This window comes from Pseudoliparis swirei, chromosome 14 (assembly GCF_029220125.1).
Source record: "Pseudoliparis swirei isolate HS2019 ecotype Mariana Trench chromosome 14, NWPU_hadal_v1, whole genome shotgun sequence".
Classification (NCBI taxonomy): domain Eukaryota; kingdom Metazoa; phylum Chordata; class Actinopteri; order Perciformes; family Liparidae; genus Pseudoliparis; species Pseudoliparis swirei.
Window position 1 is genome coordinate 9,761,478 of NC_079401.1, and position 21,517 is coordinate 9,782,994.

A 21,517-nucleotide genomic window follows, 5' to 3' on the forward strand; every position below is an offset into this window, starting at 1 on the left:
ATGTCTGCTGGGCTCAGCCTGAGAAAGTCAAGACGTGGCGCCCCCGAGTCTGCGGGGTGTGGACACGGTCCTGCGAAGACCAGATAACTGCTGCCTGGTCTAACCGGCTTGCACCGTGCGCTGCTGCGCCTGTAGAGCAGGTCCCCTGATTTCACTGGGACAGTAGGGAGGTTGTTCCTACATGCCTCCGACAAGGGTGCCTGCGCCGGCCAAACAGCTGGTCTGAACCCTGGAGAGCATTAGGCGCCCAGGTTCTCTTGACGTAAGTGCACATGCCTGCAGCGAAGCATCACTGAGGCTGTAGTCAAGTATGACATAGGAGGGGGGGTTGCCGTGTAGTAAGCACGGTAAAATGGTCACCTGAGAACCGACTGGGCTCGAGGGCACCGGTCATCCGGCCTCGGAGTCCCCTTGGGGAAAAACCGATGGATGCGATAGTCAGCTCAATGGATGGCATGGGCCGAAGGCCACATTTGGCCATATCCTGCTGCATGGACGCCGGGGTTCGGTGATCTGTCGTAAGATGGTAACCCCTCAGATAGTCTCTGGAGGGGAGACTGAAAAGGTGGCAGGGCCGGGAATGCCCCTGAAGACTAGGGTGGCGACTTATCTGAGCTAGTTCTGCGGTCAGCAGACCTACTCTATAAGCTAGCATGCCCGATTGAACTGCTAGGGGAGCCCCTGCGGCTCCTAGCCGGCGCTTGCAACTGGTCGGCTGGCCTGGAGCTGACCTGTCTGTTGGGGTCCTAGCAGGAGCTAGGGCGAGCGCACTCCGCTACTGCAGCGCAGGTCCTGTGGAGCAGGACGGAGACAGCCCGTCTAGAGCGAGGACACCTCTTCAATACAGTAGCTGTGATTACTGGTGTCCTATCAGTAAACTTCAGCGAGAGCACTCTGTTACTGTGGAAACGGGTTCCGTGGAGACAGTTTAGAAAGCGGTCTAGAGAACAGCCTCTCTAGAGAGAGGAAGTGAGGACACGCTTGACTAGTACAGTAGCTGTAATTACAAGCATCCCACGAGTAGCCTGGGCGAAAGCCTGTGCTACGGGGGAGCAGGTCCTGTGGAAACAGTCGTAGTGAGAGGGCAGGTCTCTTCGAGGACCCTCTCCACTAGTATGACCACTGTACTTACTGGTGCCTCCCAGTAAGCCTGAGCGAGAGCTCTGCGCTACTGTAGACGTTGATCCCGTGAACACGGGTCAGAACCCAGCATGTCTAGTGAGAGTGAGGACACACTTCACTCCTCTGGCCTGTCAGCATTAGCATGGCATTAGTTAGCCTGAGTGGAGACGCTCTGCTAGCTGCAACAGCGGCGATGTCATGGAGGTACATGTGCAGTATGCATCAGTATCGACTTATAGCCTCCTTAGCGTCACCGGGGGGACGCTAAGGAGGCTATAAGTCTGATACTTCTGTAATGCAGTCTACAACATCAGGCCCGCAGAAGAAATCCTGCTTTCAGATCCCTGACTGTCCATGTCGGGGTTCTTTTCTGGCAGAAAACACTGGCAGGGATCATCCACAGTGATCCAGAGATTTTCAACTTAGCCCTCAAAAAAGGGCACAACAAGCGTCGGGGCCTTGTAGTACTCCAAGGCACTGTACTGTGTCTGTTGCTTGTTGTCAATGTGGCCGTATCCGCTTTCTTCTATTTGAAAGAAACACTCTATGGACACAAGGTGGCGACTTCTGGTTCTGAAAAGTGAAGTTTTAGGGGCGGGGCTACCTTGTGATTGACTGGTCACCACCAGAGCACGATACAAGGTGCCAGTCTTCTGCCGCTGTCCCAATATGGTCACTTTCTTCACTGGTTGCCAAAGAGCCAAGATGTCAATGGCCAAAAGCCAAAAAGGCGAGGGCCAAAATGATAATCTCAAGGCTTCCAAACAGAGTGGATAAATTATGTCTTTGACGTCACAATGAAAATGTCCACTTCTTATATCAAGTCTATGATGGATACACAAAAAGTTGAACATGTATGACAATTAGCATACTTGTTCAACATTTCTTTTTTTGCATTTGAAGCAAAACAAACATTCCTATTTTAACCCCAACTCAACATGTTTCCTAAAACTAACAAAGTGGTTACCTGTGAAAACGGAACTTTATTTTGAAAACGGAGTGACCACCAAGCTGCTGTGTTTGACCAGTTGGGAGTGAGGATGTGTTGCATGTATAGTTTCCTGTTGCAGAGTGTTGTGACTTCACTTAATGCCCAAAGAAAGCTTTCAATCACTCTTTTCAAACGGAGGTCAGAGGTCACGGCCATTTGGTGGAACAACAGCTTTGGATTGTAAGACACCAGAAAGCGCTGCTTTTGTCATTCAACATTACAAAACAACACGTCCCGTGTGGTCGTCTGCAGGTAAAAGCCGAGAGAATAGAATAGAACAGAAAACACTTTCATTAGATTTGCTATGAAATCAATTTAACATCTGTGCTGGATGGAGCTGCAATTATGGGAACATCATTTCAGGCCAGAGAACACCAGAACAACCGCACATGGAGGACGTTGCCCCTAAAACGACAATGTACAAGTTTGTTTGTGTGCGTTCGTTTTTCCGGTGTCGTTAATATTCAAACGTGCATTATGCCTCTTCTGTGCATCGTTTCCTCTTCTACCGGGATTCACCTGTGGTTTCTTCACTTATCACTTACACCCACGTACCCATTTCAATCACACATCTACACACACACACACACACACACACACACACACACACTCTGCCCCAGGGGGATGGAGAAGGCCTCAATAATAACACTGAGTCTCAGGACAATGCCAGAAGCGAGGGCAGAGAGTGCTGGAAAAAGAGAACACAGGGGATGGAGAGTGATATGTGAGAGAATGTGTGGGTGAGAGACTCAGTATGAAATACAATAGAAAATGAGAGAGAGCATGAAATGAGAAAAGGAGATGTTAGAAGAAGAAAAGAAAAAAAGGCACTGATAGAACATTGATAACTGAATTCCATCATTACAGAAAGGTGATTTTTTTTCTTCTATATTGTGTTTATTTTTGTCTTCCCACACAGTTCTGGGTCATTTCTACTACTCCTCTCCTCCCTCTCTCTCTCTTTCTCTCTCTCTGTCTCACTGCCGCTGCTAATGCATTTTAGATGCAGGAGTCGTTGTAATAATGCATGATGGATGCTGGGAAGGAGCTCTCTGCCACGGTAACCAGGGCGGGACTAACGCAGGGAAGATTCATGATGTTATTGGTACATGACCGGCTGCCAAAACACGCACAAGTAAAGTTTGACTTCCTCTTTGTGTCCTTCCTCCTTGCCCCCCTCTTTCCTGTCCTCACCAATTCCTCTCGCACTTTCTCATAATTACTTTTTGCTCGATTTTCAAATAATACGATTGTGCCGCTCGGCTTGCTAAATCAAGTGTTGCCAGAAAAAAATTGTACGGATTAGCTGATCTCAAATCTGTTATGACACCTCTAATAAAGCGTGTGCATGCGAAGGTCATTCACATTATCCAAGTCAAATGGAGCCGATTGATCAGCCTCAAAGCTTCGAGTTGAAGTGTTTTGGAGAACAACATATTTAATGCAGTAAACAAACTAAATTCATTGTAGATTGTCTTTAAAACATTTGTTTTCAGTGTGCAGCGTTGTCAGGTTTGAGTTCTAGTTGTAACATCATTATTTATATATATATATACATCTATATATATATAAATATATTTAAATAATGCTATATATAAATATATATATATTAGTGCTGTGAAAAATAACGCGTTAACGCGTCATGATTAAATTACAGGATTAATTTGTTGGTTTTTTTTACGCATTTAACACATGCGCAGAATGAGCTTCCAATATACCTTTTCAATCTGAACTATTTCCCGCTCTAATGCAGACGGTCGTGCTGTTCATCGGTAATGATCCTTCCGCAGGTTCACCTACGGAAACCTTGTTACGACTTTTACTTCCTCTAGATCAGGGGTCTCAACACGTCGATCGCGATCTACCAGTCGATCGTGGCGTCGTCTGGTAGATCGCATGACATTTTAAAAAATTGGCCCGCCCCCCTGTAATTTTCTCAAGAGCACGTCTTTATTCTTTTTTTAAACTAAACAGCCGTCTGTTGATCGTCTCTACACAGCAGCATGTCATTTCTGTCTCTGTCTCTACGTGTCGTGTTAACACTTCTCGGCTCTCCGTCTCGCGCGCCGCAGAGCTGTGTGTGCGCGCATCGGGACGGAGCAAAAAGAAAGTCACTTGCACCTGTCAATCTGCCAATCCTGTCCGTGTCCGTGCCGGGTGAGGTTTCCCGTGTTAAGTCAAATTAAGCCGCAGGCTCCACTCCTGGTGGTGCCCTTCCGTCAATTCCTTTAAGTTTCAGCTTTGCAACCAAAGACTTTGGTTCCCCGGGCGCTGCCCGGCGGGTCATGGGGAGAACGCCGCCGGATCGCTAGTTGGCATCATTTATGGTCGGAACCAGTGTTGGGCAAGTTACTGAAAATTAGTAATTAGTTACAGTTACTAGTTACTTCTTTTAAAAGTAATTTAATTACTTTAACAATTACTGTATATCAAAAGTAATTAGTTCCTAGGGAAAGTAACTTTTAAGTCAAACACAATAAACATATTTTTTAGACCTATTTATTGCAATCAACAGGGCAACAGGCCTTCAAATCAAGCAGTAGTACAAAAGTCCCTTTTAATACTTAACTTAATACAAAATAACTGTCTCAGTCATTTGTATATTCTTAACAGTGTTTTTTTTACCACATTAGGCCCAATGAAATAAAAGTGATTGGCCGACAGTATTAACACTTGAGGTGCTGCATATAATTGAATATGTGATTTAACAAAAGGTTAACAAAATGTTTTAACAAACATGCCTCATAAGGCAAAGCTAAATATAGATAAGAGATGAGATTCTCAACAAACGTTAAAATGGGCTAACAAGTCTCATCTCTCACCTCTGACCAGTAGCCACAACATTGCTAGCTCTCAAACCAGTTATTGTAGCTCAAGAGGAGAAGCTTCTCAAACTTTTGATCTGAGAGCCTATTCCTCTTTGGAGAGAGAATCAGGTTCCCAAGGCTAAAGAGTCTTTCCACTGGGGCACTGGATGGAGTGGCTGCATTATATTTAAGTGATACTTTCTTTATTATGGGAAACTGATTCAGAGCATCCATCCCTGTGGCTCCTGATTTAAAGTAATCAGCTACTTCATTTTCAACAGAGACATAGGCATCCTCCTCACTCTCATCAAAGCTAAATAATTCATCCTCTTTGGTAGATGGCCGGCGCTGTGTTGTTGGGGTTTCCCCTGGGTGCTCATCCTGCTCTGGGACATATTTTCTGCATTCTGCTACTAGACTTGCTTTTACAAGGTCCTTCCTCTCCTGGTCACGCAGCCAACGTAACTTGAACTTGGGTAGGGTTGCAGCAGCTAGTAGAGCATCATTATCCTCAAGAACACATGCAAATCTGGTTTTGATTGCCTGAAATACATGACACAAAAGACATAACAAGTGTATGAAAACAAGTCTTAAAAACAAGTGTATTATACATATTTGGCATATAGCATAAATCTGACGACAGAGCAGTCACTACTAAATTGACCTGCACTTATAAATACTTAACATTATCTAGACACAAATAAATGCAACTGCGCTATTGATTGGATACAAAATTAGAGCCATTGTCAGTAACAGTTGCTGTCACTTTGAAAGATAGGCCATAGGATGAGTGGATGTTGTCTATTTCGGTTGCAATAATGTCATACGTGTGTCGGCCCTTGAATCTCTGGCATGCCAGGGCTGATTTCCCACGTAGCATGTTGTTCGGATTAATCCAGTGTGCAGTTACACCTAGAAAGCTTTTATTGTAAGCAGTCCAGATGTCTGCTGTGGTAGAGACATGTTGTAAACCCTCAAATTGTTTTTTTAGCTCGACCTGCATATTCGCATATTCTCCGTCTAAATAGCTGGAAAACGTCTTCCTGCACATTTATCACTGGAATTTTGCTTATTAGTTGCCTGAAGGCAACTGACTCGACAGTTGACAGAGGATGCATGTCATCGACAACATATATTAGCAATCAATGTATTCAGCTCTGCCTGGCTTATCGGCTGCACTGCAGTCCGTGTAAAGTCTAGCCTTGGTTGTTTGCATGGAGTGGCGCCTTCAGCATCCGTAGGGCTGGGGTCTTTCGCGACTAGCTTTGACGAAGCGTGTTGTTTCAACAGGTGCTTCATAAGATTGGAATTGCTACTCTTAGATGTGGATAGGGTCTTTGCACCTGCACATAATTTACAACTCACCACTACATTTTTGTCTTTAATTTCGACGAGCGAAAAGTAATGTCCATACTTCCAGCAGAAAAAGCTCATTCTATCCGCACTGTCGGCCATGATGTGGTTTAATGCTCATTGATTGATTCGATTGGTGTATATTGTAGCGACCCTGTGAAGTGGCAGTCAATCACATTGTGGCACCGTGCATGCTGGTCGAGGGGGCGTGCCTGTGATTGGCGGAGTAGAGGGGAGGCGGGGTTAACCTGTCGGAAAACGGGAGTAAAGGTTGGTTGACGGGAACCGTTGTTGTTGACGTTCGAGCTGCTGAGCTGAGAGGAGCACGCTGTCTGTGTTGGTGGATGCCCAATAAAGTGAGGAATAATAACGTCGTCCCGTCTCCGTGTCATCAGTGACATAACGTCCGAGACGTTACATCATTGCGCCACCAAGGTCCTGCGATGTCAGATCAGAAGCAGCTAAAGTCGGCCTATCTTGTCTTCTTGTCTGCAAGTGTTCATTTTTCACAAAAGAGAGTAACGCGAGTAACGAACTCATTTAAATTTCAGTAATTGTAACTGCGTTAATTGGTTTAAAAAAATACTTCGTTACATGCTCGTTACCGCTAAAAGTAGTGGAATTACAGTAATGCGTTACTTTGTAACACGTTACTCCCAACACTGGTCGGAACTACGACGGTATCTGATCGTCTTCGAACCTCCGACTTTCGTTCTTGATTAATGAAAACATTCTTGACAAATGCTTTCGCTTTCGTCCGTCTCGCGCCGGTCCAAGAGTTTCACCTCTAGCGCACAATCCGAATGTCCCCGGCCGTCCCTTTCATCATGGCCCAGTTCATGAAGAAAACCCACACAGTTAGTTTGCCTCACCAGCTGCTCACTAGAGGGCCTTTAGATTGTATCATGGTGGAGTTAATGGTTGACAAAAAAGAGAAAAATGTTCTGTTTAAACATTCTGTTTAGGATGAAGATATATTAATGTTCCATATGGAAGAGAACTGCTAAATAACTGCTGAGTTGCAGCACCATTGTTCGTTTTTTTTTATGAATAAAAAATGAATGTATACATGTATACATCCGTCTTTTGTCATAAATCTTTATGTTCTCACAAAAATATACAGAGAATATCGGTAATATGTGATTAATCATGATTAATCCACAGAAACCTGTGATTAATTTGATAAAAAATTGTAATCGTTTCACAGCCCTAATATATATATATATATGTACAATATATATATATATAATCAAACAATAAATATATATATTAGAGATGCACCGATCAGGTTGTTGGTGCCGATCACCAATCACTGAAATCAGTATCTGCCGATCCGATAAAACCGATCACGGTGTCGATTGAAGCATTCTATTTATTGTGTAGCATTATTGCCTAGGACTATGAGGAAATACATATATAAAGCAACTTAAACATTAAAGAAATTACCGATTTCTTTAAACATTTAGGACTTTTACTTTGAAAAATGTCCTAATTGATACATTAAAATTGTTTGATTGCTATTGTAGGGGATTTCAGATATGTATGGAACACATCTGCATTATTCATTTCCTGGAACTCTTGGAGAAATCTATTTACAGGACATTTTTTAACATACAAAAGTCTGACTTATTTTTATAAACTCTTCCTTGGTACAGTAAAAATGTTTTAATGTTAGCATAATTTAAGCTAAATCTCAGAAACGATCTATAAAGATACAAAATCAGTTAATTGTTTACTTTTATATGTTAGTGTATGATTTGTCGACATCTTATTTTGAAAAACGGATGTTGTTTCACGTGGTTCTTTCCGCTAACTTTTCAAAACCGGATGTTGTCACTTAAATCCTTCCGCTAACTTTATCAAAACCCTCGCGCGCTCCCGATCCAATGCGTTTACCGTGAACATCAGTCTATAGGGGCAGACATGTGAGAGTCGGCTGAGTCGACCCAGTGATTCAACTCGTGGGACGGGGACGCCGCTCGGTGGTGAGGATCCCCTCGTGGTCCTCTGACCTCTGCCGGCCCTCGCCGGGCGCATTGTCTCCGTTGCGGTGCGCGGCGATTGAAACGTCTGATAGTTCTCGCAGATGTTACGTCATCTGATCGGCCGTTTTGAGAACGCCGATCAAAACCGATAATGGGAATATCGGTCGATATGGATCGGCGCCGATCAGATCGGTGCATCCCTAATATATATTATATATGTGTATATATATAATATTCTATTCCCTTCTGTTTTATTCAGTTCAGTGTCAGAGAAGCTAAAGATGAAACTTCTGCCTCGGTGCATTCATACATTATACTTTTTTTGGAGAGTGTGTGGGGGGGGGGGGGGGGTTCATTTTATTTATTTATTTTTTATTTTGAAAATACTTTATACAGGAATGAAACACAATAGCGCCCACAGGAAGTGGGGGTGTACAGGACAATACATTCAGTTGGAGGTCGTGTAACTGTGACTGAACTATCTATATGTGTTATGTTCCAAAATGATTGCCAACTGTTTGCATTATTACGTGATGTATGCTTAATACTCTACGTGTACATAGGTTGCTTTTAGTGTGCAAAGTAAAGTAAATGTATTAGATTTAGGTAAGAAACAAATAAAATATTGTATAATATATTGTTAACATACTTAAAGCAAACGACTGCTTATGGAAACTTCTAATCCCATTGTAATGCATCATAACGGTCATTATATAAACTGAATTATAATTCATTCTAAAACATATTACAACTGTGGGAATCACACTACACTATGATATTTGAAAATAGCAAGCAATTATCATGTATTAAGATACCATAACTCACTTTGTAGGTCGTTAAAAAAAATGCTTTATAGTGTGTCATGTTTACTGTGATAAATCATTGTGAATATATCAATACATCACTATGATGAGGCATGATTATAATACATGGCGCTACAATGAGGAGAGTAAAACACCTCGACGAGTGAATCCAGCAGATCAGTGAAGTGGTAAAAAATAATAGAACACGTCGTCTCATCAGGAGCTCACGATTCAATTCAATTCAATTCAGTTTATTTGTATCGCCCAATTTCACAAATTACAAATTTGTCTCGGAGTGCTTTACAATCTGTACACATAGACATCGCTGCCCCAAAACCTCACATCGGATCAGGAAAAACTCCCAAATAACCCTTCAGGGGGGGGAAAAAAAAGGAAGAAACCTTCAGGAGAGAACAGAGGAGGATCCCTCTCCAGGATGGACAGAACAATAGATGTAATGTGTACAGAAGGACAGATTTAGAGTTTAAATACATTCAATGAATGTGACAGAGTGTATGAATAGTTCATAGGAGGCATATTCCACGATGGAGCCTAGGAGTGAGACATCCTGTTATACGTCTTCATATCTCTGATCAGCGTTGCACATGCACAGTCCAGACGAAGGAAACGTTTTGGAGCTTGAGCGAGAACTTTAATTATCCTGGAAGCTGGAGTTTAGTCGAGAGGGGGGGGGGGGGGGGGGAGGACTCCAGATTACTTTGCTTCAAAAAAAAGAATACATGTGACAATCAACTATAGGCGCTGTTGTTATTTGTTAACTGCCGCCCCTCCTCTCTTCCACCTGTTTCATGGATCATGGAGGTCTGGATCGTGGTCCATGCCTACGATGAACTATTCATACACTCTGTCATGCTCATTGAATGTGTTGTAACTCTGTAATGATTCCTTCTGGTCACATGACATCTTTTGCTTCTGATCCTCCTCTGTTTCTCTCCTGAAGGGTTCTTCCCTGTGAGAATTTTTTCCTGATCCGATGTCAGGTCAAATGTCAGGGATGTCGTATGTGTACAGATTGTAAAGCACTCTGAGGCAAATGTGTGATATTGGGCTGTACAGAATAAACTGAATTGATCTAATCACAAGTCAGAAAGTAAAAACTGCCAGATAAAAAAAAAGAAGAAAGATTGACAATGAACCCTGGGGTGCTCACACTTTTTCAGCATGCGAGCTACTTATAAAATGACCGAGTCAAAATGATCTACCTACGGGGGGCGGGGGGGGGCACTATAAACATTTGTATGTTTATAGTGCATTATAGACATGGGCATCATAGGAAGTGAAACCAGATATTATAAAGCAGCTCTATTGTAGCCATAGTAACTGTAGTAGCGTCCTCCCTTCACTCTCTGTGAGGGCCCATGAAGACACTGCCTTGTTTCTGGGATTACACACTGCTGATTTGTAATCCCAGATGTATGAGCACTGATAAAGAACAACCTCTTGGTTATGAACTGCTATCTTCATAACATAGGCCAGGTGTCTGTGTCTACTCAATAGATGTCTCCAGTACGAGGGTTGATCTGTTGACCTTTAACACGGCGAGAGAGTGAACTGACCTCTGGGATGTCACTTTTGTATTAATACCCATGTTGAAGTGAAAGGTATAACCGCACATTGTTTTTCATGTCAATATGTTGGGTTAATTTCCTAAATGTGTGTTTGTTGTGTTTTAGACAGGTAAACCACCCGTGGAGGATCTGTTCTCAGACCTGTGTGATGGAAGACGCCTCCTGGAGCTGTTGGAGGGGCTGGCCGGACGTGAGCAGGTATGAACACGGACACACAAACACACACATGGACACACACATGGACACAGGAACATGCATCGCGGGCCACAGCGTGTAGGACATGCAGGGATCAATAAATCTGATCATTCAACTGGCAGCGGCTGCCCTCGTACGGTCTCGCCGCCGCTGACGTCTTTAATTGAGCGTTGATTGCTCAGTGTGACAGAGTCCGTGGCATGGAACATATTAATGAATGAAAGAAGAAAATCATCAATATAACGGAGATTAAGACCCGTTTGAACACTTCTGAATGTTGGAAGATGGTTCTTACGGAAGAAATGCATCATCAGATTGTTGTTTGTACTCCAGCGCTCACCCTGCTTAGCGTACAGTGATGACTGGCAGGTGACAGCATGTTAACTGCATTCATGGTTCCCTCATATACTGTATAGTTAGGGCTGAATCAGGTTCACCTGGTCCCGCCCCTAGAGATGCTGCTATAGGCTGATAGGCTGCTAGGGATCGTTTAGGATACACTGAGCCCCCATCTCCTCTTCTCTCTCTACTTATGGATGAATTTTCATCTCTCAATTACACATTATTAACTCTGCTTCCTCCCCGGAGTCCTTGTGGCTTCACGTCTCATAGGGTCCATTGGACCTGGCTGTGTGATTTATTAACTTGAAGGCAACAGAAGTGGAAGGCCAACAATAACAGTGGCAGGTGGAGTCAGGGTGGGTGAGAGTGAGGCCCAATCCCAATCTCATGCCCTGAAGTCCGTGAGGGGTGAAGGGTGTCCCTCTGTCAGGTCATCTGGTGTTTCAGGGCTTTTTCCGTGAGTCCGCATTTCTGCAGATTTTTGCCGAAAGAGAATTACCCACAATTCATTGCAATGTGATGTTGAACACAGGGTGACCACTGGAAGCGTGGAGACCAGTGGCGGTTCGTCCATAGGGGGCGCTAGGGCGCCGCCCCTCTTAAAATTTTTAGATGAAAAAAAAATACATCCTGTCAAAAAACATTATATGCCAAATCATTTAAATAGTAAATATACCGTGTTGACGCGCTAAATGTGTGTGAGAGACCGTCAGCCTGTCAACAACCACTTAAGTTAATGTGAAAAAATATAATATATCGCCACTCATTATCACGGAGAGAAGCCCCTCCCCATTTTCGGGTCGCTGGTCTAACGTGTGTGTACGGCATCGATACAACATTTCACGTCGTTTCAGTAAGGACGGCTTCTCATTGGCGGATGAAACGTGAATCTTGGGTCGCAAAAATGTGCGCTCATTGGCCAATGACATCGTTTTATTATTTCACGTGACTGGACTATTCGGCAGATCAGAGACCGGCGTTCCCTCAGCGGAGCTACGCGAGCAGGTAGCTAACGGAGCTGTCAGCTGGAGGCTCAGTGAGTAATGCGCTGTTTAATTTCCCCTGTCTGTTGTTCCAAAGTCCTGGGACTGAAACTCTCTGGACTACAACGGGGTGAGGGATCTAAAGAGCTGCAGACAAGTGTAAAGCACGAATCTTGCCGCAGTTATCTAGCTAAGAGCATGGAGCTAACTCGCTAACAGCATGAAGCTAACCCTGTCTTATTAGAGTTCTTGAGACGTTTGCCCACTTTAAAGAGAGGAGGCTACTTGTCTTTACAGTAGTGGGTCTGCTCTGTCACCCAATGTAACATGTGATCTCTTTCTGACTCTATTCTGCTCTAAACCTCTTTCATGTGAGGGTGAAACTCTTTTATTTTGCAAACCTCTGAAACCCAACCCAATGTTTCTTAAAGCTGCTCTGAGCCTCTCATGCTAAAGTCACAGTGTGTTGATAGTTGTTATTGGACAGTGTTGAGCACGCTGTGTTCTTGAAATAAAGCTTTGTTTTTTACAATATTCTACTCAAAACCTCTTTTCTTCTCATTGTTGAGTGCTATTTATACCGTGCCCCCAAAAAATATTCACCAGCCGCCACTGGTGGAGACATGTAAAAAGGTCAACAAAGAGGACGGCCCGTGTGTTCAGCCCGAAGAATTGCATTCGTTCAGAAACGTTAAGGATTCAAGATGGGACATAAACACACATGACAACAAAAGGAATGATGTTAGTGATGATGTTACACAGATTTATTCATCAGGTCATTGAAGCTGTTTTGACCAAAACAAGTACATATATTATTTGAAATGACCTCTCGTCTTGTGAGGAATGAACCTGGAAGACATTCAAATCAGAGAGTAAAAAGTATCAATTACTATACATCCTATTTTTTGACATTGTTGACAACCACAAACCAAATGGTTGTGTCTGGCACACATGTGTTGCTGATGAGGAACTTTCCCACTCGGCTAACGACACAAACAAAGTAACAGGCAGACAGGGTAACACGAGGGTTGTTGTTCGCCGTTCATCCACTTGACTTACTCCGGTAACTATGCAGCGCTGTTGCCGTCACGTCAGCGCAGCATTGACCCCCGCTGACCTCACCGTGGTGCTCACGTCGTGCTCAATGAAAAATGTCAAAGATAAATGCCACGTGCAAAGATTAGAATCCTAATCTGCCTTTTAGAGAGAAACACACAAACACACACAGTCAGACAAACAGACACATACACAGTCAGAAGACGCACACACACACAGTCAGAGAGACACGCACACAGTCAGAAGACACACACACACAGTCAGACAGACACGCACACAGTCAGAAGACACACACACACAGTCAGACAGACACGCACACAGTCAGAAGACACACACACACAGTCAGACAGACATACACAGTCAGAAGACACACACACACAGTCAGACAGACACGCACACAGTCAGAAGACACACACACAGTCAGACAGACACACAAACACAGTCAGAAGACACACACACATAAACACAGACCGACAGACACACACACAGACATCTGTCTTAATCAAACTTCTCCTATTTTTCTTCTCCTCCAATTTTCTCATCCTCTTCAATTGTTGTCGTTCTTATTCTCTTCTCTCTCTCTCTCTCGGCTCCCTATTACTCTCTCCCCTACTTTTCTGAGGGAGAGACATTATCACCATTGTCCTTTTTTCTATACTACTGTTAATGCCTCAATTATCTCCTCTCTCTGGTGTGTCTGTGTGTGTGTGTGTGTGTGTGTGTGTGTGTGTGTGTGTGTGTGTGTGTGTGTGTGTGTGTGTGTGTATTTAGGTGAAGTTGGAGAGGGGGTTTTCACGCGTTCACTCGTTCAACAATGTCAACCGCGCTCTGCAGATCCTGCAGAAGAACAATGTGAGTATAAGCGCGCATATATTATATAGTTTTATTTGATAAAGCTTTGACTGTATTGATAATCAGTGGTAAGACTTGTATCAATATACATTTAGCGTTGTCACTTCCAGTCCACTTTTCCTTGTCCTGTCTGAGAAAAGCTTCCCTTACTTCCCCGTGGGCTTTTCTCCGTATCCTCTCATTTCGTAGAGTCTTGCTTTCTCTTCCAATTTCCCTTTGAAATCATATCATTTTAGTCAATGTATTTGTTTACTGTACTTTTACCATTTCAAAATATGTATTTGCAGTGGCCACACGTTCATCAATTTCTTAGATTCGGTTTAGCAAATAATAGCATTGGCTACATACGTGTCCCGCTTCTAGCGGTGCTAACAGCGGACGCTAACGGAGTTTGTTGTGATGCGTTTGAGCACTATTCAGTGAAAATTGGTATTGGGCAAAGGTAAATTATTATGCAATCAAAATGTGTTGAAATTTAATCTTGAAAATGTTTTTTGGTGTGAGAAATCCAGATGTTTATACAGCAATATTAAATTGTTGTTTTAACTTACTAGCTAACCAGAACACTCGTACTAACTAGCTTCGCATTTACAATGAAAGCAAGCAAGCATTTAAATGATTATACAAAAATGTATTTCCTAATCATTGGAATGGTGGTTTTTTTGCCAAATAACCACTATAGATGAAAATAACAAAATATATTGTAATATGTTGAAAATTGTCAGTTTAAACTTAATTTGGGAGGGTTTTAAATATGTTTTCAAGATGTTCTTGGACAGTGGTATGAACCAAAAGTTCATCTTGAACCTTGTTGTCAATAATAGTCCAGTAATAGAGTATCTGAATGGGGACGAACTGGAATCGGCTCCTACCCTCTGTTACTACTGTTGGTAGTTAGCTCGTTCGCCAAGTGTGCTAACCATTGCCCCAGACCAGTGGAGAACCCCTGCCCCAGACCAGTGGAGAACCACTGCCCCAGACCAGTAGAGAACCACTGCCCAGACCAGTAGAGAACCACTGCCCCAGACCAGTGGAGAACCCCTGCCCCAGATCAGTGAAGAACCATTGCCCCAGACCAGTGGAGAACCACTGCCCCAGACCAGTAGAGAACCACTGCCCAGACCAGTGAAGAACCACTGCCCAGACCAGTGAAGAACCACTGCCCCAGACCAGTGGAGAACCCCTGCCCCAGATCAGTGAAGAACCATTGCCCCAGACCAGTGGAGAACCACTGCCCCAGACCAGTGAAGAACCATTGCCCCAGACCAGTGGTGAACCATTGCCCCAGACCAGTGGAGAACCACTGCCCAGACCAGTGGAGAACCATTGCCCCAGACCAGTGGAGAACCCCTGCCCCAGACCAGTGAAGAACCATTGCCCCAGACCAGTAGAGAACCACTGCCCAGACCAGTGAAGAACCACTACCCCAGACCAGTGAAGAACCACTGCCCCAGACCAGTGGAGAACCATTGCCCCAGACCAGTGGAGAACCACTGCCCCAGACCAGTGGAGAACCATTGCCCCAGACCAGTGGAGAACCACTGCCCCAGACCAGTGAAGAACCACTGCCCCAGACCAGTGGAGAACCATTGCCCCAGACCAGTGGAGAACCACTGCCCCAGACCAGTGGAGAACCATTTCCCCAGACCAGTGGAGAACCATTGCCCCAGACCAGTGGAGAACCACTGCCCCAGACCAGTGGAGAACCACTGCCCCAGACCAGCGGAGAACCACTGCCCCAGACCACATCTGTCACACATGTTCTTAGCAGCTCACTATTATTTGTTGAGTTTTGTCGCAACTGTGACAAAACAGCTTTGAATAAAGTTAATGTTATAACGTGTGTTGGATCTTTGACACAGTAATGTGGGTTATAATACATATAATTTAATAAAATGGATTTATTTTATAATATTAGATAATTAATGTATATTTATACATTTATATGAATGCATGTACAATATGTTACACTCAAATAAAAAATAATCAAATGCAGTTATTTAACAATATACTCTGAAGTAGGTATGATTACCTTCGCATTGAAAATGCCGGAAGGTTATGTTTTGATCGCCGTGTATTTATTTATTTATTTATTTATTTATTGCGTATTATTCGCAAAAAAAAAAATCAAAAAATTTGAACCGAATCGTGGTTTGATTTGGTGATTATCCGGATTATCCGATTAGATTTTGGATTAGATTTTCGGGATCGATCGGTCAAAGGTCAGGTCAAAGTCAAAAACAGCAGAACTCAAAAAGTATTGAAAAAAATCGCAAGAACTTGGTGGGATGATTATTGGGATTATTTGTTTATTAGATTTTAGATTCGAGATCGTCAAAGGTCAAGGTCAAAGGTCATCAAAACAGGTCAAATCTTCAGATCAATCTTGAATTTGGGATGATGATTGGATATTATCCCATGATTGGGATTTTGGACCATTTTTTTAGATTTCGGGATCAAAGGTCACAAAGGTCAAGGTCAAGGTCAAAAATTTTTTTTTTTTACATTTTTTTCATTTTGTATTTTTGTCCAATCAACTAATGCAAAAATGTTCATAATTAAATGCCAATCTTTGTGATATGATATGGTATGATTATAGAGTGTTACAGTTACAACCCTTGGAGGGCAGCCTTGAGGATGATGTGGCCCATCCTCCAGTCTTTGGACAGACCAACCAAGTTGCCCCATGCACATCCCCCTTCAACATGTGGAGATAAATCGGAGCAGTTATGGTTGCCGAGCTATGATTACACAAGCGCTCCTTGGGGCAAGGCTTTAGCAAACAATGAAATTGCTCACAACTCATGTTTGAAATACAATTCGAATTTGTGATGAGTTGTCACAAGTAGACATTGCCTTGTCTAAAAGGGGTCAGCAGCCACAGATGATGGGAACCACTGAATTACAGGAAGTGATGGGGGAATAACATCCGCTCATCCCTCCTCTAGGTTGAATTGGTGAACATTGGAGCGGCGGACATCGTTGATGGGAATCACAAACTGATTCTCGGGCTCATCTGGAGCATCATTCTCCACTGGCAGGTGTGTGCGTGTGTGTGTGTGTTGAATGCAGTTCAGAAAGCTGTTTGTGTTGTTTTACTCACCGGGACCTTGATGAGTATTTACTCATCCAAAATGCACTGACACAAACAGGAAATCGAGTTGTGCAATGTCCCTGAAACTCTAAATTGTCAATCTTTATAATTGAACCACATTCAATGGAGCTCATTTAGTGGGCCACACAAAGTTTTATGGTGAAGATAAAAATGCTACAACGAGTAGAATTACTGCACTAATGGTGGCGAGGCGATCCGAATACACAGCATTTACTAGAAAGCATCGCTACTCTTTACGATGCTCAAAATAACTACGTTTTACATTCATAAAACAAAAACACTACACGTTAAACTTCTGTGTCCATCTGAATTTTTTAACCAGAAATATTTTATAGGACGGGGTCAATTCTGATATGATCATAAATCAAAATCTATCTTCAATGCAATTTCCACCTTTCACTTTCATGTGGTCAGGTAAAATCTGATCGCAGTCCAATCAACAATAAAACATTGTAATGCAATGTGTGAAGAAGGTAAATACTGATAATGATAGAAAGTTACCCCAAATAATGCGTTGTTCAAATGAACTGTTCAATTTGAAATCATTTGGAAATATTAAAATTATTTAAATAATGATCATATAAATTAAGATTGTATTTTTGTTGCTGTGATTATCTTGAATTGTAATATGTTTTTATTGAAAAAAATGTTAAAGTTTTTTTCTAATTTATCTTGACACATTTTGGGTTTATTTAATTGTGCACATTGAACATATACAAAACAAGACAAGGAATTAATATACAATGATAGAAGATATAATTAAATCAGCAATGGTGGACAAGATGCGACAACCCAATCTGACACAAACAATAGAAGATATAAGTATCATTATAATTACTGAATAATCTAGGGAGAATAACACTTTTACCATATATTTAAGGGGCTTAAACTAGATGGTACAATTATAGTTAGCAGTGATAATGATATTATTTTGTGTTTTCAGAAAATTACTCATTATCAAAATAATAATTAAAAAAAACTTTTATCATTTGGATTTTTGGTTTGTCCATCCAATGCCACTGAAGGGCTCATTTTAAAGTAGGTCACGTACACAAATACAATCATAGATATGATGATTCTATTTCTGTCAATAAGTCCCACGTACTGTTCCTTTAAGCTGTATTTAAAGCTTGTAATTATTTTACGATGGACCTCGTGTTTAAAACCAACGTTATGTAAAGTTTGCTTTAATAGCTAACATCACAATACATTTTAATTGTATTGCATTCCTCATTAAGTTGAATCGTGGCTAATGTCTCAATCACGCTAGTTTTGGCATCGACTTAATGACGCGATTAATAGCAAAACACATTTCTGTAATGAGGTGTGTGTGTGTGTCTGCACGCATGATTGTGGGTATCCCACATGTGAGTGTGTGTGTGTGTGTGCATACACGTCCGTCAAAGGCTGCTACGCCCCGGAGGTTATCGCCTTACTTGTGTGTGGGCACGTCTGTGAGGGCTTCTGTATGTGTGTGTGTGTGTGTCTCTGTCAGTGTGTCTCTGTGAGTGTGTAGGTGTGTGGCATTGTGAGTGTGTGTATACACAAACAGTCTTTGTCAAAGCGCCCCTCCAATTAAAGCGGAAATACATGCAGTGACCTACTCCCAAATGAGTCCCTTTTTTTACCCAGCAGGCCACATTCTATGAGGAATCACGAAGAAACTTCTTACCCTATTACTTTACATGTCTGTGTCTGTCTGTGTGTGTGTGTGTCAGTGTGTGTCTGTGAGTTTGTGTGTGTGTGTGTGAGAGAGTGAGTCCCCTTGCTGGCTGGGAGTTCACCTCGACTCCAAATTACACCGAACTCTATTAATAGGTTTCGTTGTATGCGAGTGTGTATCAGTAAGTGTGTAATAGACTGTCCTCCACTTTATTACCCTATTACATTACGTGTGTGTGTGTGTGTGTGTGTATATGTTCATGTGGCTGATAGAAAGGTGAGGTGATATGCATAAGCAATGCGCAAACGGGCAGTGCAAAGGATAAACTCTTCCTCCCTCTCTCTCTCTCTCTCTCTCTCTCTCTCCTTGAGCCCTTAACAAGTGCTCCAAAACTGTCACTCACAGCCGCCAAAAGAAATGTAGCCTGTGAGGATGCGACCACATGCATGCACACAAGTGTATTTTGCCGTGTGTGTGAATATGCAGCGTATCCACCGAGAGGCCACGCCAAAAGCGTTGCTCGAAAATAGCAGATTTTTTTTGAAAGAGCCGCTTTACACAGATCGGCGTCCCATTAAATGGGTTTTAATCTGTTGTTTATCAGGAGAACAGCAGGGGTATGTATGCGTATGTGTGAGCGAGTGAGTGGGTGTGTTTGATGGTAACTGCTAACAGTAGCCAACTGCTAACTGCTAACTTGCACGCCTGTTCTCTCGAGGTGGATTCCAACACGAATAATTGGGTGCATTTTCCCATCCATTTAATAATAATAAAAGACTCTGTGTGTTCTATATACACCATCTTCACCTCAAATTGTGCACATACCGGACCGACCGATAGCACCACTACTGGTTAGAAAATCATACACTTCTTTGGAACCCTGGCATTGTTGGGAGACGCCATCGCATTCATGGCAACTATTTTCTTTCCCCTCTTTTTTATGGATGTCAATATAATTAACTGAACAAATGGAACATTTAACCTGAAAGTGGAAACGTCAAAGAATCACTGTGTCTTGACCCAAGAAGTTTTGGTTGGTGACCAACCAGCTAACCACAATTGCCACCGTATAGAGCCCCAAAGCAAAGCTAGGAAAAAGAGATTGAGACCAGCCAAACTTCTCAGATGATGAACCTTTTCCAATTTGGAAAAATTTACCATAGATATTCATGCTCCAATTCACCATAGATATTCATGCTCCAATGTTCCATATATATTCATGCTCCAATGTTCCATAGATATTCATGATCCAATTTACTATACTATTAATTTACTTTAATGTACAGATTACTCATGCTTCTCAGATAATGATTCATGTCATTCATTTTTGTTTCTTCCAAATCCACTGGACACATTGTATTGCCTATAAATTATCATTCCATCCCAAACCTTTATGTTTTTAAGGTCTGATGAAATGTGCACAGCATAGGGGCATCTAGCACAGATTATAACTGTATGTCACATAAAAGATAATTGCTTTGACTCAATCCTATGTGTGTGCGTGTGTGTGTGTGTGTGTGTGTGTGTGTGTGTGTGTGTGTGTGTGTGTGTGTGTGTGTGTGTGTGTGTGTGTGTGTGTGTGTGTGCGTGTGTGTGTGTGTGTGTAAATTACACCAACTATACTTTGTTTTGGTTTCAGGTAAAGGATGTGATGAAAGATGTGATGGCGGGCCTAAAGCAGACCAACACTGAGAAGATTCTGTTGAGTTGGGTTCGTGAGAACACGCGCCAGTATCCTCAGGTCTGTTACCTTACTTCTCATTAGTATCCTCAGGTCTGTTACCTTACCTCTCATTAGTATCCTCAGGTCTGTTACCTTACTTCTCATTAGTATCCTCAGGTCTGTTACCTTACCTCTCATTAGTATCCACAGGTCTGTTACCTTACTTCTCATTAGTATCCTCAGGTCTGTTACCTTACCTCTCATTAGTATCCTCAGGTCTGTTACCTTACTTCTCATTAGTATCCTCAGGTCTGTTACCTTACTTCTCATTAGTATCCTCAGGTTTGTTACCTTACTTCTCATTAGTATCCTCAGGTCTGTTACCATTAGTATCCTCAGGTTTGTTACCTTACTTCTCATTAGTATCCTCATCATTAGTATCCTCAGGTTTGTTACCTTACTTCTCATTAGTATCCTCAGGTTTGTTACCTTACCTCTCATTAGTATCCTCAGGTCTGTTACCTTACTTCTCATTAGTATCCTCAGGTCTGTTACCTTACCTCTCATTAGTATCCTCAGGTCTGTTATTAGTATCCTCAGGTCTGTTGCCTTACCTCTCATTAGTATCCTCAGGTCTGTTACCTTACTTCTCATTAGTATCCTCAGGTCTGTTACCTTACCTCTCATTAGTATCCTCAGGTCTGTTACCTTACTTCTCATTAGTATCCTCAGGTCTGTTACCTTACCTCTCATTAGTATCCTCAGGTCTGTTACCTTACTTCTCATTAGTATCCTCAGGTTTGTTACCTTACTTCTCATTAGTATCCTCAGGTCTGTTATGTTACCTTACTTCTCATAGGGTCTGTTACCTTACCTCTCATTAGTATCCTCAGGTCTGTTACCTTACCTCTCATTAGTATCCTCAGGTCTGTTACCTTACTTCTCATTAGTATCCTCAGGTCTGTTACCTTACTTCTCATTAGTATCCTCAGGTCTGT

General features: G+C 42.5%; 1 protein-coding gene across 1 annotated transcript in view; it reads left to right on the forward strand.

Moving 5' to 3' along the window:
* LOC130204709 (dystrophin-like) overlaps window positions 1–21,517 on the forward strand; it is a 320,570-nt gene that overhangs the window by 112,871 nt on the left and 186,182 nt on the right. Inside the window, 4 exon segments of the mRNA XM_056431663.1 lie at window positions 10,756–10,848; window positions 13,998–14,078; window positions 17,027–17,119; window positions 20,496–20,597. Coding sequence (XP_056287638.1) covers window positions 10,756–10,848; window positions 13,998–14,078; window positions 17,027–17,119; window positions 20,496–20,597 — 369 coding nt within the window.